Source organism: Eucalyptus grandis, chromosome 10 (genome assembly GCF_016545825.1).
Source record: "Eucalyptus grandis isolate ANBG69807.140 chromosome 10, ASM1654582v1, whole genome shotgun sequence".
NCBI lineage: Eukaryota > Viridiplantae > Streptophyta > Magnoliopsida > Myrtales > Myrtaceae > Eucalyptus > Eucalyptus grandis.
Window position 1 is genome coordinate 27,941,322 of NC_052621.1, and position 16,229 is coordinate 27,957,550.

The 16,229-nt window shown below is 36.8% G+C and overlaps 1 protein-coding gene across 1 annotated transcript; it reads left to right on the plus strand.

Annotated features, from left to right (window-relative positions):
- Window positions 1–1,898: 1,898 nt before the first annotated feature.
- On the plus strand, window positions 1,899–2,951 carry LOC104423886 (paired amphipathic helix protein Sin3-like 1). The gene is made up of 5 exons (XM_010036323.1): window positions 1,899–2,005; window positions 2,077–2,257; window positions 2,357–2,452; window positions 2,584–2,715; window positions 2,820–2,951. The coding sequence occupies exons 1-5, from the start codon at window positions 1,899–1,901 to the stop codon at window positions 2,949–2,951; spliced, it is 648 nt and encodes a 215-aa protein (XP_010034625.1).
- Window positions 2,952–16,229: the final 13,278 nt, after the last annotated feature.

The window sequence follows — 16,229 nt, forward strand, 5'->3', positions numbered from 1 at the left end:
ACGCTTAATTTTTTGACAATAGAGAGCCTATTTATATCTTGATATCACCTTAAAGAAGACAATTATACTTGCTTTTACCTCCGCAACCATGACATTATTGTTAAGCAAATATTAATCATTAAAGACTAATAACAGTTTTAAATACAATAAATATTTATTCAATTAACACCAAGTTTTCATCCAAAAATATGGATCAGCGAAGAAAGATAGCTTAATTAGACAAAAAGAATATGCTCCCTAAACAATGGATTATGTTACCTTTTGTTTCTGAAATATCTAATTCTATTCAAGGCATATTAATATAAAAACAACTTTAAAAAAAAAATTAAGACGATATTTATGTAAATGTAACCAAACAATATCCAAGATTTTTCAGAATAGGAATGTCAATTACATAAAGCGAACGCAACTGCAGAAATTTTTAAGTTTCATGAAATATATGGTATCTATCTATGATCCAACAATATCAAAATCGAGTTTAAAAACGACTTGATTTCTTTCCATATGTGATTATCTCCCAAATTAGAGATATCTTCCATGAGATAATTATGAGGCTTCTACATTCAGCAAAAATGGATTTTGTATTGAGATCCGACTCTCCATATTTGTCTTTTGACATCTGTCTTGGTTGTCCTAAGGCTGGCTTTCCTTTGCTGCGTTTTGGGTTTTTTCTTCAATATTCCACCTACAAAGGACGACAATGTAATGGATCGTGGGGAATGCTCCCCCAAAAAAAAAAAAAAAAAAAAAAAAAAAAATTCCTTTATCTATTACAAAAAGCTTAAATTAACCATGATATGTAAAAATTCATAAAACACAAATGTTCCGTAAAGAATAAAAGGCACATCACCTCCTATTATCCCATTTTCGTGTAAGCCGTTTATTTGAATTTAACGGTTTTAAAATTTGAAGTTTCCAATATGTACAACTTAACAATCTTAAGAGTTCCATAAAGAATAAAGAGCGCGTCACGAGCGATTTTCCATTTTCGAGTGAGCCGTTTATTTAAATTTAACGACTTCATAAATGAATGCAACCATTGAAACGATCAAGTAACGAGAAAAACCGTGATTTTAAAATGCAATCTTTCACATGACAAATGCCTCGTACACACGGCCTTCCTAGTGGTAATTTCTCCCCATGCATTGTGGTTAGGTAAAATCGCGCGCCAAAAATGACTAGCTAGCCAAATATGAAATGTTACTAGGAATCCAATGGCATACCTAATCCATCGACATGACTTTCCTTAACCATGTTGACAAAATCCCATATAAATTGCGCCTAGGCCTCGTTGAGAGGCACCACATTTTCTTGGTCCCTCCTCTTCATCTCAGAGAGATCTGCTCCTTCTTTCACTCTGAGAAAGCTCGAGGTGGGTTTTTCCTCTTTGAATCTCTGGGGGCTTTCTGTTTGAATGATAATTCTTTGTTTGAGGAAAAAGAAAGAGCTTTGAGGGTTTCGTTTGGTGCAGAAATGAGGAGAAAAATAGGCGCCGTTCGCCCTTCACGTGGAGAACGGTGAGTTCATTTTCGTATTCGAAATAATCTTTCGCCAGTCCTGTTGTCTAGTGCTGTTTTCCCCCTTTCGTTCTAGTCTCAGATTCTATTGACAAAATTTTGTTAATTGTCAACAGAAATAAAGATGCGTATAAATTAATATAAGATAGAACATAAGAAAGAACGTGAATAAGCTAAGGTAAGGCGTAAAGTTTGTTATTCAAGTTCATTCGAAATATTTGTAGATGAAAAGAATTGCTTCCGATAGGCTTTGAACCGATACCGAAGGTTATGTTATTTTGGATCCGAGCCTTCATTCTTTGTTTCTGGATATGAAGCTACGGACGACCCCGAGGAGGAATGGTGGGAGCCGGCAGAGGTAGAGCGGATCGAAGACTAGCGATGAACGATGCTTTGTCATACGTCAGGGAAGTGAAGGACTCATTCTCAGACCAACCGGAAAAGTACAAGATGTTCCTAAAGATCATGAAAGATTTCAAGACTGGAAGGTACAATCGTGAACCTAGTCGCGATGATAGGGCTATCGATGATTTTACTTCTTTCCTTTGGTTTCGCGCAGGGTCAATAGAGCAAGGGTAGTGGCAATAGCAAGGGAATTATTCAAAGGGCATGACGGATTGGTTTATGGCTTCAACGTTTTCTTGCCGGAGGAATGCCAAATAGCAGCACTGTACGAACCACCGGCAGAGGATCAGCCTGTCACTTACGAGGAAGCCGTCCGTTTGATAGACAAAATCAAGGTATGGCACAACTTCTGTCTTTCGGGGAGGAAGGCAAATACTGATTCGGCACGATATTTATTTATTTATTTATTTTTTTCATGTCTTGTGCGGACATAGGAACGTTTTCGGAATGAGGAACGTGTTCGTGATGAGTTTTTTCACATTCTCTATCTGTACCGGCTTGGAAAGGAGCCCAGGGCGGTCTACTATGAGGTAGATGCAGTTTGACTTACTTCCTTCCGCATGCACGATCTCTTGCTTTGACTACAAGATCTCCCAATCCCGATCTGAATAGAGGAGGCTAAAGGATTCGGTCCATCATTTTGATTTCGTGATGCCCGTAGGTTGCTCGCCTTTTTGCCGACCATCCGGACTTATTCCAGGGATTCGAGAGGTTCATGCCCTATAGCTCAATAGAGGAGGAGGAGGAGGAGGAGTTCAGCACTCTCGCCCCAGGGCCCTCGTGCTGGCAAATGGTAAGGTCACCATTCTCGCGTTCCGTCTTTTTTGGTTAGATCTTTCATTGCACTGAATAGTCTTTCCTCTTTCTTTGTCTCTGTTTTGGACCGAACCCATCGAGACAGGAGGATCAATTCTCAAGCCGAGGATCAAGATAGATAAAGATTGTGCCGATTTGGACCACAATGAGGACATGACGAAGAGGATGCACAAGGATGATAGGAATGCAACTGGATCTGATATGAGTTGTTGATCAAAACATAGGGATGCAATTTTCGGAAGAAGATTTCATCAATATATTTACTTTTCCCTGCTTTTACTTTTCCTTCTTGATTTGTGGTTTTGAATTAGTTTGTAAGAGACTGTCAGATTTCTGGGATGATGAAATAAAAAAGACATTGAACTGACTTATTTTCATCACTCCAGATGTTATTCTTGGATATTAGTTATTTGCTAATGCTAAGAATGAGTAGTGTATGTATGTCAATAGTCGATAAGTTACTTGGCGTGTGCACTGAGCGAAATGGTCGTCCGTACACCTCTGAATTGACGTTGATTATACAAAACAATGGTTCCGTGTAGGGATGTTCAAATTTTTTTCCTTCAATTTTGGATTTTACTACATATCAGTCACCTCAAAACATTCCTGACTTATGTATCTTTCTCCATGAGTTTATCTTTTTATTTTGAAGGTTCCAAATCAACTAGATATAGTGGGAAGGGAAAATTAGCTGATCACTTCTAAACTTATTGTGCGAATATCAATTCAGTTATAAACTTTTCAATTTGATTAATATAATCCCAAACAATTCTATGATTTTCCAATGTAGTTCTTTTTGGTCAATTATAATCGAAAATCACTAATATAACATTTGATCATCATCAACTATCTTACTAGCATGACTGATGATGTGATGTGGCAAAGCAAAGTATCTTTTGTCTAATTTTTCAAATTTTCTCTATTTTTTTCCATTACATATAGGTAACTATTCATCTTCTTCTCCAATGGGTCAACCTTCTTTACATTTCTTAACTAACTCCCTCATCATCGAAGATCCGCAGTAGCCAACTATCACAAATTTTCAATAAACATCCCAAACTCAATCAACACGAACTATTCTAAGTTAAAGTTGCAGCAACTCAAGAGTGGTTAGGTGTCATTTCACCATTCAGATTAGGGGCGTTCTACTTTCCGCATAAACTCCTTCCCACGGCACTATCACAATTTAGCCAACTATTATGCAATTTCATTTGATAACAATATGAAATGCAAATTGGATAACACCAGAGAATCGTATCCAGGCGTGACTGCATAGCCATAGTTGAAGAAGGAATGAGCCCAAGCAAAGATCAAGGCTTGGAGTATGGTGGTTTTTATTAGTTAGTCCAAAAGAGTGGACGCAAGCATGATATGAGCTAAACCCTTATAAATTCAAATTGTCATCTCTTTTATCTCTTCAGTCATTCTTCATTATTTTATGATATAAGCATATTACTTTTGACACTATCAAGCTGTCTCTAGTTATCTAAGTCCAATTTGAAATATTCTACGAAAATTTGTAATATCTTTTAAAATAACCTAAAACTTAACATAGAGAAACCAAATGGTTGCAGCAGACATTGAGAGTGGAAAAGATGAAGATGAAAAGAGCAAAGGTGGCCAATTAAAGATTTACCGAGAGCGTGCAATGTCTGAAACGAATATAGATAAGAACAAGAAACCACAATAACGCGTCAGGTTTAGTTGAGAAGATGAACAGAAAAAAAAAAAGAAAGTCCAATCCCAAATACGGATGTTCATCGTAAAGTTAAAGACCAACGACAAAAGAAAAAAATAAAGAAAAAATGAAAAATCAGAAAATTCAAAAAATTACTTCCAATGACATCGTTTGGAGTAGAGCTGTCCATGTGAGATCGCCAATAGTGACATATAGGATGCTAGGCAATAACAAACCCACCACGTTAACGATTTTCGACCGATTTAGATCAGATGGACTATATTAGAAAATCATGAAAAATGTCGAAGGCTACATTGGCGTCTGTACAATAGATTTATGGTTGATTGAGTAATTTTTCTTTAGTTGAAATGTTATGCAGTAACATGACATGTTTGATCTTTTTAAAGTTGTTTGTGACTATGATATTCGCTGCTTAAGAATGTCTCCGGACAATTGATATCCACTCTATGGGGGGTTTTTATTCATTTTTCAGACGGTAGATTTTAAATGTCGAGTGACAGGCAGTGTCCAAGGGAACAGACATCTACTTCAGTGAGTGCAATGTTTTGGAAGAAAATGCTTTTCCACAACTAACCACCGATTAGTCTTCAAATATCATTAACTTCCATTTGAAGGTTCTCTGACTTTCTAAAAAGCTTCTTCTTCATTCATGCGATTTACTTGAAGTGGCACGGGGAGAGCGAACTTTCTAAACCAACTCATCTTATCAGATTGCGATCAGTCATTTAGTCATTGCTTAATGATTGGCGGTGGTGTCCACGGCTTAAGAGTGGAATTAGTGAAGTTTCTTTTTTTGGTCGCAAGATTAGTGAAGTTAGGCATTGCCTCCGTCATCAATAACCGCGTGTTACTTAAGGTGTGTTTGTTTTATGGAAAACGTAACGTTTTTGGAAAATATTTTTCGGGAAACCTTTTTCCAGAAAAACGGTTAATTTTTATTTGTTTGATAATAAGTGACTGAAAATATTTTCTGATGTTTGGATTGCATTTGAAAAATGATTGAAGGTATAGAAGACACTGACGAAGAGGAAGAGGAGGGAGCGAAGCCAACGGGAGCGTAGGAGGGGCTAGGGTTGGAGGAGGCGGCGGTGACGAAAGGGAGGGGGCGAAGGAGAAAGAGAGAGGGGAGGAGGAGTTAGGATTTATAAGCAAAGAAAGAAAAGAGAAAACAATAAAAAAAAAGAAGAAGAAAGAAAAGAAAATATATAATAATAAATTCAAAATTTTTAATTAGAAATTCTTTTTAATAATAAATTTTTCATTAAACAAGAAACTTAAAACATTTTGGAAAACGTTTTCTGGTTCTTTTAAAGGAGAATTTAGTATCTAATTGATTAACCGCTTTTGTTATTACTCTTTTTTACACTTTTAATTCTGATCGCAAGGTTATTTATGAAAATAAAAAGAGAGACCAAACCCTCAAGCCTATCTCTTAATAAGTGGTATAGATTAGCACAACATGCAATTTTTTTTTTCGGAATATCAAAATGATCGGCAGCCTCTAGTTTTTCAATCTTCTTTGACACATCATGCTGCTGAAAGTACTGAATTTCGTATATGAATATGCATTTTTTTCTTTTTTTGTGTTCTTTTCTTAAATTCAGTTTAAATAAAATGTGGGTTAAAGAACGAGATTTTGACAAAAAATGACGTTGTTGTAGTCTTTTATTTCATGTTTTAATCATGTTGGCATCATATAGGAGAGATAAAATAATAAAGAAAGTCACGTTAGTATTCTCTATTAGCTATGTTAGGCGGAGTTAATAGAAGCACTTTTGCACCAATTCAATAAGTTTTAAAATTTGATTGCATTTTAAAAAGTTTTAAAACTTAATTGTACGACAAATTTTAGGACTTCTAATGCACTTATCCCTATATTAAATTAAAAAATAAGTTAAATTATTAAAAAAATACACACACACGAAAAGCCAAATGAGTGCAGATCCATGCCGTTGCTATAAGGTTTGAAATTTATAAAAATCCCTAATTTTGTTCTAATTTTGCCATAAGATTTTATTAGGTTTGTCACGGGTAGACTGATTTAAGATTTTTACGACACCACAATTAGTTTGGGGTACACGTGACACAAGTATACTAAATTGTGATTTTTCATGGTATTAACCAAAAAAATATATACTTCCTAAACAATAGATTATGTTAGCTTTTGTTTCTGAAATAATAAATTATATTCAATGGATCCAAATTGCATCCTTAAAATTAATAACAATTTTTCGCTTTTCAAACATAATATATATATATATATATATATATATATATATATATATATATATATAATTTTAAAAACGGCAGGTAAGATTTTCAAAATAGAAAATATCAATCACATAAACCGAACAGAACGGCAAAATTTTTAGTCCACGAAATGTACGTGGCCTATCTATCCAACATGAGAACATTTGGAAGAAAATTCAGAGTATTGCTCCTTTTTCCGAAGGATATCGAAATTGAGTAGATAATGACAAGATTCATTTCCAAATGTGATTACCTCCCAAATTAGACATCTTCTCCGCGTGATAATTATGAGGCTTCCACATTCAGCAAGATGCATTTCGAATTGAGATTCGAGTTTCCATATTCATCTCTAAAATCTGTCTTGGCTGTCCTCTGGTTAGCTTTCCATATTCATCTCCAACAAAGGGAGGCAATGTAATGGATCATTGAGAATGCTCCAGAAAATGTCATGCTGTCAAAAGCTTAAATTAACCATGATATGTTAAAATTGAAAAAGCACAAACGTTCTGTAAAAAATAAAAGACACGTTACCTTGGATTATCCATTTTCGAGTAAGCCATTTATTTAAATTTAATGATTTGCAAAATTTAAGATTCTAAAATGTACGAGTTAATGATATTAGAAGTTCCTTAAAGAATAAAAAGCACGTCACCTCCGATTATCAAATTTCCAAGTAAGCCATCTAACTAAACTCAACGGTTTCATAAGTAAATGCGTCTACTAAAACGATCAAATTAACGAGAAAAACTGTGACCCTCAAATGCTCTGTTACATGCACGATCCGCCTAGTGGTAATTTCTCTCCATGCATTGTGGTTAGGTAAAAATGTGCGCCAAAAATGGCAGGCTAGCCAAATATGAAATATTACTAGGAATCTAATGGGAAACCTAATCCACCAACGTGACTTTCCTTAATCACGTTGGCAAAATCCCTATAAATTGAGCTAAGATCTCAATGAAAAGCATCACATTTTCTTGGTTCCTTCTCTTCATCTCAGAGATCTGCTCCTTCTTTCACTCTGAGGAAGCTCAAGGTATGGTTTCTCTTTGAATTTGGGGGCTTTCTGTTTTAGATGATAATCTTTGTTTGAGGAAAAAGAAAAAGATTTTCGGTTTTCGTTTTGTGCAGAAATGAAGAGAAAAAGAGGCGCTAGTCTACCCCCTCCACGTGGAGAACGGTGAGTTCATTTTTCATATTCAAAATGATCTTTTGCCGGTCCCCTTGGATAGTGCTGAAAAGTTTGCACCTTGCCCCCCCGCTTCGTGGTTTCGTTTTGGACGAGAGCCCTCTTAATTTATTCAATCAAATAATTTTCTATACGTTCCGTTTTCAGTTTCTACTAGCAAAAAATAATAATTTTTAATAGAATAAAATTAATATATATTCATGTCAAATAGTATATAAGAAAGAGTAGTATCATAAGTATTTCTTATTGGAATCATTCGAAATATTTATGTTTTTTTTTTTAAAATCCGACCATTCATTCTTTTTCCTGAATATGAAGCTACGGACTATCCCGAGGGGTAATGGAGGGAGATGCCAAAGGTAGGGTGTTTTTTACACCAGAGGAGTCCAAGGCTATTTCATACGTCCTGGAGGTGAAGCAGGCGCTCCGAGACCAACGGGAAAAGTACGACATGTTCGTACAGAGCTTCGAAGATCACGAGACTAGGTATGATCCAGTTGCTTGCGGAAACAACATGATTCTCAAGTGATTTAACCTCTTTTTCTTCGGTGTCTTGCAGAATCGATACAGCAGAACTCATCGAAAGAGTGAAGGAAATATTCGAAGGCCGTGACGAATTGATCCGTGGGTTCAACGCTTTTTTGCCGGAGGAATCCAGAATAACGGTGGACGAACCGCTGGTGAGGGAGCAGCCTGACACTTCCGAAGAAACCGTCGGTTTCGTCCTCAAGGTCAAGGTATGGCACGACTTCCGTCTTTCTGGGTGGAAGGCTAATACTGAGTCAATATGATGTTTAATGGAGTGTCTTTTGTGGATGCAGGAATGTTTTCGGAACCAAGAACATGTTTTTTTAGCGTTTTATCACATTCTCAGTAGGTACCTGCACGGGGAGGACATCGGCGTGACCTACAGTGAGGTAAATTCAGTTAGACGTGCTTCCCTCCGCATGCACGATCTCTTTCTTTGACTACAAGATTTCCCAATCTTGATCTAAATGGAGGAGGCTTAAGGATTTGGTCCATCATTTCGATTTCGTAATGTCCGCAGGTTGCTCGCCTTTTTGCCGGCCATCCGGACTTAGTTGAGGAATTCAAGAGGTACTTGCCAGACAACTTTGGTTCCGAGGAGGAGCTCAGCTCTATGACCGCACTGACCTCGTGCCGATTGCAAATGGTAAGGGGACTTTTTGCCTCCCATTTTCTTTCGGTTAGATAGTTTCGTTGCACGGAATACTCTTCCTTTTTCTCTCTTCTATTTATTTTGGACCGACCGCCGAGACAGGACTGTTATTCTGAGGATGAAGTTACACAAGACTGCGCCAATTTGGACCACAGTGAGGACATGATGAAGAAGGTGCCAAAGGACAATCGGGATGCAACTGGATCTGATATGAATTGATCATTACACAGGATACATTATATGGAAGAACATTGGATCGATATATTCAGTTTCCCTATAGTACTTTTTCTTCTGCATTTATGGTTCTGAATTAGTTTGTAAGCCATCGTCATGATGAATTTCAAGGATAATGAAATAAGGCATTTTTCTCACTCCAGATGTTATGCTAAGAATGAGTACTATATATGTCATTACTCAATAAGTTACTTGGCTTGTGCATTGAGTGGAATATTTTGATAATAGACAATTATGAGATAAGAACTGTTATGTTTCACGAGTGGGGAAGACTAATTCCAAATACTTTTTTCGGGTATAAAGGGCGAGCCTTGGATCTCAGGCTCAACCCAGATCTAGGGCTCACTCGAGCCTTTGTATTACTGAAATATTTGAATCGATCCAAATGAGGGGATGGCACCCCTTCTTATACCAGAGGTCCTCAGATTACATCCATTGATCAAGAATTCATCCGGCGGACCAAATTGCACCGCCGAACCTACCAACTACCAACACTAATGACAGGAGAGTTCCAGACTTTGGCTCAATTACCATATCGTCCGCCCTTGGAATGTTCTGGAAGAAGTCTTGTTGGGAATCCTAGCGACTGCAGGAGGTCCTCCACGGAAAGGCACGGCCCTTTAGCTGTAGAAACCTCTTAGCCGTGACACATGTTTGGCACTTAAGTATCTCTTTATGTCAAGTTTTGACACTTGTGTTGTACTTTTACCCTTCTAGAAGATAACAACAGAGAGGGGCTCTTTCAGCATCGAAAAAGAAAAGAAAAGAAAAGACAGAGAGGGGCTCTTCCACACCTGTGCAAATTCTTGATGTTTGTAAAATCTCAGGATCGCCCTTATGATAATTGAATTTAAGATTCAAGATTATTTTGATTTTCGATGAGCTAATCCAAAAGAGGAGGCCCCTCCCTCCAGATGAGTTGAAAAGAGAAAGTGACCAGCTCAGCCGGTGAAACTTATACCCATCATCGCAAAGTTTCTGCACTGTAGTTTGGTCTTTCCATTGCTGGGGTCGTGCTCATGAGCTCACACACAACACTATATAGTCAACTTAGTTCAAGGATTTGGCTCTGGGACTCGTATGTAGGCTGATTGGCTATGGATGAAAGAAACAAAGCTTCAAAAGCGAGTAGATTTTTTTTCTTTTTTTCTTTTTGGTATTTTTGTCACTGTAGTATGGTCTGAATAAATATCAAGTTAATGCGAGAAAGTTTATGGGTAGATTATTTTTTTTCTATTGCAGATTTCTTTTGCTATGTTCTTAATTTTTTTTAAAAATATTGGATGGGAACATCTAAAGCATGGAGTGGTTCTTGAAGAACCATTGAATAGAGAACAAATCTCCTAAAGAAAGAATTGGTAATGAACTTTAGCTCATCCGTTTGTGTTAGGATGCAAGTGTGAGTGAGTTGTATTAGAGAAATTCCACATTGAAGAATTGATGTACTATAGAGTAATTAATGTATTCTAGTTGATTTATAACATATTAGCTTAATCTTTTGAGTGAAGGTGGGTTTAACCGGATATACTGACATACTCGAATTTGGGCTATCTTTTGGAAATTTCCCCAGGAGAAGGTATCGGACTTCTGCTACACGATCTCAACAAATGGTATTAGAGTTGATTGGTTGCGGTTTTCGAGCAGGTAGGTATTGTGGTATAGCAATGCGGGCTGTAAGGATACAATTAGGCTAGAATGATACTTGATGAAGAGGGAGTAGACCTAACACTTAGCTCACACATGAGGGGGAGAGTGTTGGGATGCACATGTGAGTGAGTTGTGCTAGAGAAATCACACATCGGAGAATTGACGTGGCGTATAGTAATTAATATATCCCGGTTGGCTTATAACTCATTAACTTAAGCTTTTGATTGCTTTCTATGGCTTTGAAAAATTAGTCAACAAAAAAAGGTTTTCATTATCGGCAACAATTTGTGTCAGCAAATTTTCATTACTGGTCAAGAAATATTTTGTTTATTCATTTTTGTGAAATATACCATCAATCACTTTAAGTAACTATTTTCTAAATTGTTGATTTTTCGCGTAATAAACACATAGAGTTGCCACTCCCGATTCTCGCTCTTAAAACTCCACCACATTATGCCCTACCACTAGTGGTTAAAAGACGAAAATAAAAGTTTGTAAAAGATTAAAAAAAATTCTTATCAGAAATAAGTGAATTTGATAATTAAAATAATAAAAAATGTTGGTAACTAATTCAAATGAAAGTGAAGTAATGCAAACTATTTGGTAAGTCAATCATAGATAAGGATACCGACCAAAAAAAAAATATCATAGATAAGGATGGATAAGCAAAAGTGAATAAAAGAGATCATTGAATACATTAGTTGGTAAACGTAAAGTACTTTAGTGGGTGCTGGTGAGTAACTGAAATGAGTGTCGACAATTCAAAACTAGCAGAAAAGTTAATCAGAGAAAAGTTGGTAAATTACATGAAAAAAAGATTGGTAATTTCATATAATAGTGGGTAAATATAAGGCGTTATTAAGAATGTTAAATAAAGAGCAAAACTTCAGAAACCACTTTAACTATTTATTAGTAAAAGAATAAATAGGATTGTATTAATAACGTAACTATGTTCATAATGTATAAATCTTATATGTGCAAAAGCAAAATTTAATTTGTTAAACTTAGGCTCCTTCATTTAGTAGAAAGTGAATGATTGGGAAAACATTTTTCTAAAAATGATTGTTTCTATCACTTAAAATAATTGATCAATGTAAAATATTGTAATCATGGATAATAATTTATGTCGAAACATTTTTTGTTGACGATGCATATTTATTTCGATCATTTATTTTTGTAAGTGATTTAAGCAATTACTTTGAGAAATATATTTCCCAAATTATTCATTTACAGCTATCATACGAGTCTTATTTGAAAGTGCTAGTACGAATACCTAGAGGGGGTGAATAGGTGTTTAAAAGAAACCTTGGCAAATGAATGCGGCATAAATAAGTTGCGAGCAAAGTCTAAATAAGGATCATAGTTTGATAAGCGAGCCACTAGACTTCTGGTAGACGTTCATAATTTGTTATGCGATGGAACAGATTTCTGAAATAACCTATGCAACAGACTTAAATATGAAGAGTTAAGGGAAGAGAATGTTGCACACGGAATTTATAGTGGTTCGGCTTAGATCAAGTCTATGTTCACTCTTTCATGCTAACAGCTTTCTAGCTGGATTCCACTATGTGATCAACAAGAGATTATGATTTTGAGTGCAAACAGTCAGTGGTAGATTACACTATCTTATTAAGTTATTCTTTTGGTATTTCTCTCACGATCACAAATGTTTAAGCTCACGAGAGACAAGTGTATGATCGAAGTTTGCTTAGACTTTGGAATTATAAATTTTACGTTCCATTTCTTACTTGCTCATTGGTCCTTGATCTCCTTAAATATTTATTCACTTTCAAACTAGCCGTTGGACAGTATCTAGAGGATTATCTTCCAATCTATCCATTGGACAAATCTATATCTAGAAGATTTGATAGCTGTCGAGTGACAGAAGTAGAATCCCAAATTGATTTTGATTGCCCATACAAACATAATCTTGATTTCTATAAGTAAAACTTTTTCGTATAGAAAGTTCTTGTCTTCAATATCCAATTGTCAGCCAATTAGATTGAGTCAATTATGTTTGGGGCTTCTGTTATGTTTTGTCAAGTTGTCTTGTTCTAAACATGCTTCTGAATCTGCTATGTTCTGAACTCATGTCTCGTTTGGGTGTAAAGTCTGAGTGTGTTCTATCTAAAGTACAGTCTGAGTGTCTTCCGTTTAAAATAGACTTTACAATTTGAACATATTTTCCCTTTAAAAACATTATATATATAATGGTAGTAAGATTTTCAAAATAGGAAATATCAATCACATAAACCGAACAGAACAGCAAAAATTTTTAGTCCACGAAATGTACGTGGCCTATCTATCCAACATGAGAACATTTGGAAGAAAATTCAGAGTATTGCTCCTTTTTCCGAAGGATATCGAAATTGAGTAGATAATGACTAGATTTATTTCCAAATGTGATTACCTCCCCCAATTAGACATCTTCTCCGCGTGATAATTATGAGGCTTCCACATTCAGCAAGATGCATTTCGAATTGAGATTCGAGTTTCCATATTCATCTCTAAAATCTGTCTTGGCTGTCCTCTGGTTAGCTTTCCATATTCATCTCCAACAAAGGGAGGCAATGTAATGGATCATTGAGAATGCTCCAGAAAATGTCATAATGTCAAAAGCTTAAATTAACCATGATATGTTAAAATTGAAAAAGCACAAACGTTCTGTAAAAAATAAAAGACACATTCCCTTGGATTATCCATTTTCGAGTAAGCCATTTATTTAAATTTAACGATTTGCAAAACTTAAGATTCTAATATGTACGAGTTAATGATATTAGAAGTCCCGTAAAGAATAAAAAGCACATCACCTCCGATTATCAAATTTCCAAGTAAGCCATCTAACTAAACTCAACGGTTTCATAAGTAAATGCGTCTACTAAAACAATCAAATTAACGAGAAAAACGGTGACCCTCAAATGCTTACTTTTACGTAACAAATGCTCTGTTACATGCACGATCCGCCTAGTGGTAATTTCTCTCCATGCATTGTGGTTAGGTAAAAATGTGCGCCAAAAGTGGCAGGCTAGCCAAATATGAAATATTACTAGGAATCTAATGGGAAACCTAATCCACCAACGTGACTTTCCTTAACCACGTTGGCAAAATCCCTATAAATTGAGCTAAGATCTCATTGAAAAGCATCACATTTTCTTGGTTCCTTCTCTTCATCTCAGAGATCTGCTCCTTCTTTCACTCTGAGGAAGCTCAAGGTATGGTTTCTCTTTTAATTTGGGGGCTTTCTGTTTAGATGATAATCTTTGTTTGAGGAAAAAGAAAAAGATTTTCGGTTTTCGTTTTGTGCAGAAATGAAGAGAAAAAGAGGTGCTATTCTACCCTCTCCACGTGGAGAACGGTGAGTTCATTTTTCATATCCAAAATGATCTTTTGCCGGTCCCCTTGGATTGTGCTGAAAAGTTTGCACCTTCCCTCCCCCCCGCTTCGTGGTTTCGTTTTGGACGAGAGCCCTCTTAATTTATTCAATCAAATAATTTTCTATACGTTCCGTTTTCAGTTTCTACTAGCAAAAAATAATAATTTTTAATAGAATAAAATTAATAAAGATTCATGTCAAATGGTATATAAGAAAGAGTAGTATCATAAGTATTTCTTATTGGAATCATTCGAAATATTTATGTTTTTTTTTTTTTAAATCCGACCATTCATTCTTTTTCCTGGATATGAAGCTACGGACTATCCCGAGGGGTAATGGAGGGAGATGCCGAAGGTAGGGTGTTTTTTACACCAGAGGAGTCCAGGGCTATTTCATACGTCCTGGAGGTGAAGCAGGCGCTCCGAGACCAACGGGAAAAGTACGACATGTTCGTACAGAGCTTCGAAGATCACGAGACTAGGTACGATCCAGAACCTTGCGGAAACAACATGATTCTCAAGTGATTTAACCTCTTTTTCTTCGGTGTCTTGCAGAATCGATACAGCAGAACTCATCGAAAGAGTGAAGGAAATATTCGAAGGCGTGACGAATTGATCCGTGGGTTCAACGCTTTTTTGCCGGAGGAATCCAGAATAGCGGTGGATGAACCGCTGGTGAGGGAGCAGCCTGTCACTTATGAAGAAACCGTCGGTTTCGTCCTCAAGGTCAAGGTATGGCACGACTTCCGTCTTTCTGGGTGGAAGGCTAATACTGAGTCAATATGATGTTTAATGGAGTGTCTTTTGTGGATGCAGGAATGTTTTCGGAACCAAGAACATGTTTTTTAGCGTTTTATCACATTCTCAGTAGGTACCTGCACGGGGAGGACATCGGCGTGACCTACAGTGAGGTAAATTCAGTTAGACGTGCTTCCCTCCGCATGCACGATCTCTTTCTTTGACTACAAGATTTCCCAATCTTGATCTAAATGGAGGAGGCTTAAGGATTTGGTCCATCATTTCGATTTCGTAATGTCCGCAGGTTGCTCGCCTTTTTTGCCGGCCATCCGGACTTAGTTGAGGAATTCAAGAGGTACTTGCCAGACAACTTTGGTTCCGAGGAGGAGCTCAGCTCTATGACCGCACTGACCTCGTGCCGATTGCAAATGGTAAGGGGACCTTTTTGCCTCCCATTTTCTTTCGGTTAGATAGTTTCGTTGCACAGAATACTCTTCCTTTTTCTCTCTTCTATTTATTTTGGACCGACCGCCGAGACAGGACTGTTATTCTGAGGATGAAGTTACACAAGACTGCGCCAATTTGGACCACAGTGAGGACATGATGAAGAAGGTGCCAAAGGACAATCGGGATGCAACTGGATCTGATATGAATTGATCATTACACAGGGTTACATTATATGGAAGAACATTGGATCGATATATTCAGTTTTCCCTATAGTACTTTTTCTTCTGCATTTATGGTTTTGAATTAGTTTGTAAGCCATCGTCATATGATGAATTTCAAGGATAATGAAATAAGGCATTTTTATCACTCCAGATGTTATGCTACGAATGAGTACTGTATATGTCATTACTCAATAAGTTACTTGGCTTGTGCATTGAGTGGAATATTTTGATAATAGACAATTATGAGATAAGAACTGTTCTGTTTCACGAGTGGGAAAGACTAATTCCAAATACTTTTTTTCGGGTATAAAGGGTGAGCCTTGGATCTCAGGCTCAACACAAATCTAGGGCTCACTCGACCTCATATCTGATATTTGAGGCTTGACCTCACCTGCTGGGCTCGGGCTCGGGCTCGGGCTCAGGCTTGGGCTCGGGCTCTATGAGCCGAGGATAAAACACTGCCGTGCGAATGGAAGTCGGGGGTGAGGGGTCGTTAGTCGAGACCAAAGCAATGGGT

Bases quoted from the DNA above. Each gene is read 5' to 3' on its own strand.
- LOC104423886 (XM_010036323.1), top strand. From the start codon at position 1,899: ATGAACGATGCTTTGTCATACGTCAGGGAAGTGAAGGACTCATTCTCA. The intron at 2,006-2,076 runs GTACAATCGTGA...GGTTTCGCGCAG, and splicing joins AAAGATTTCAAGACTGGAAG to GGTCAATAGAGCAAGGGTAG. The intron at 2,453-2,583 runs GTAGATGCAGTT...TGATGCCCGTAG, and splicing joins CCAGGGCGGTCTACTATGAG to GTTGCTCGCCTTTTTGCCGA.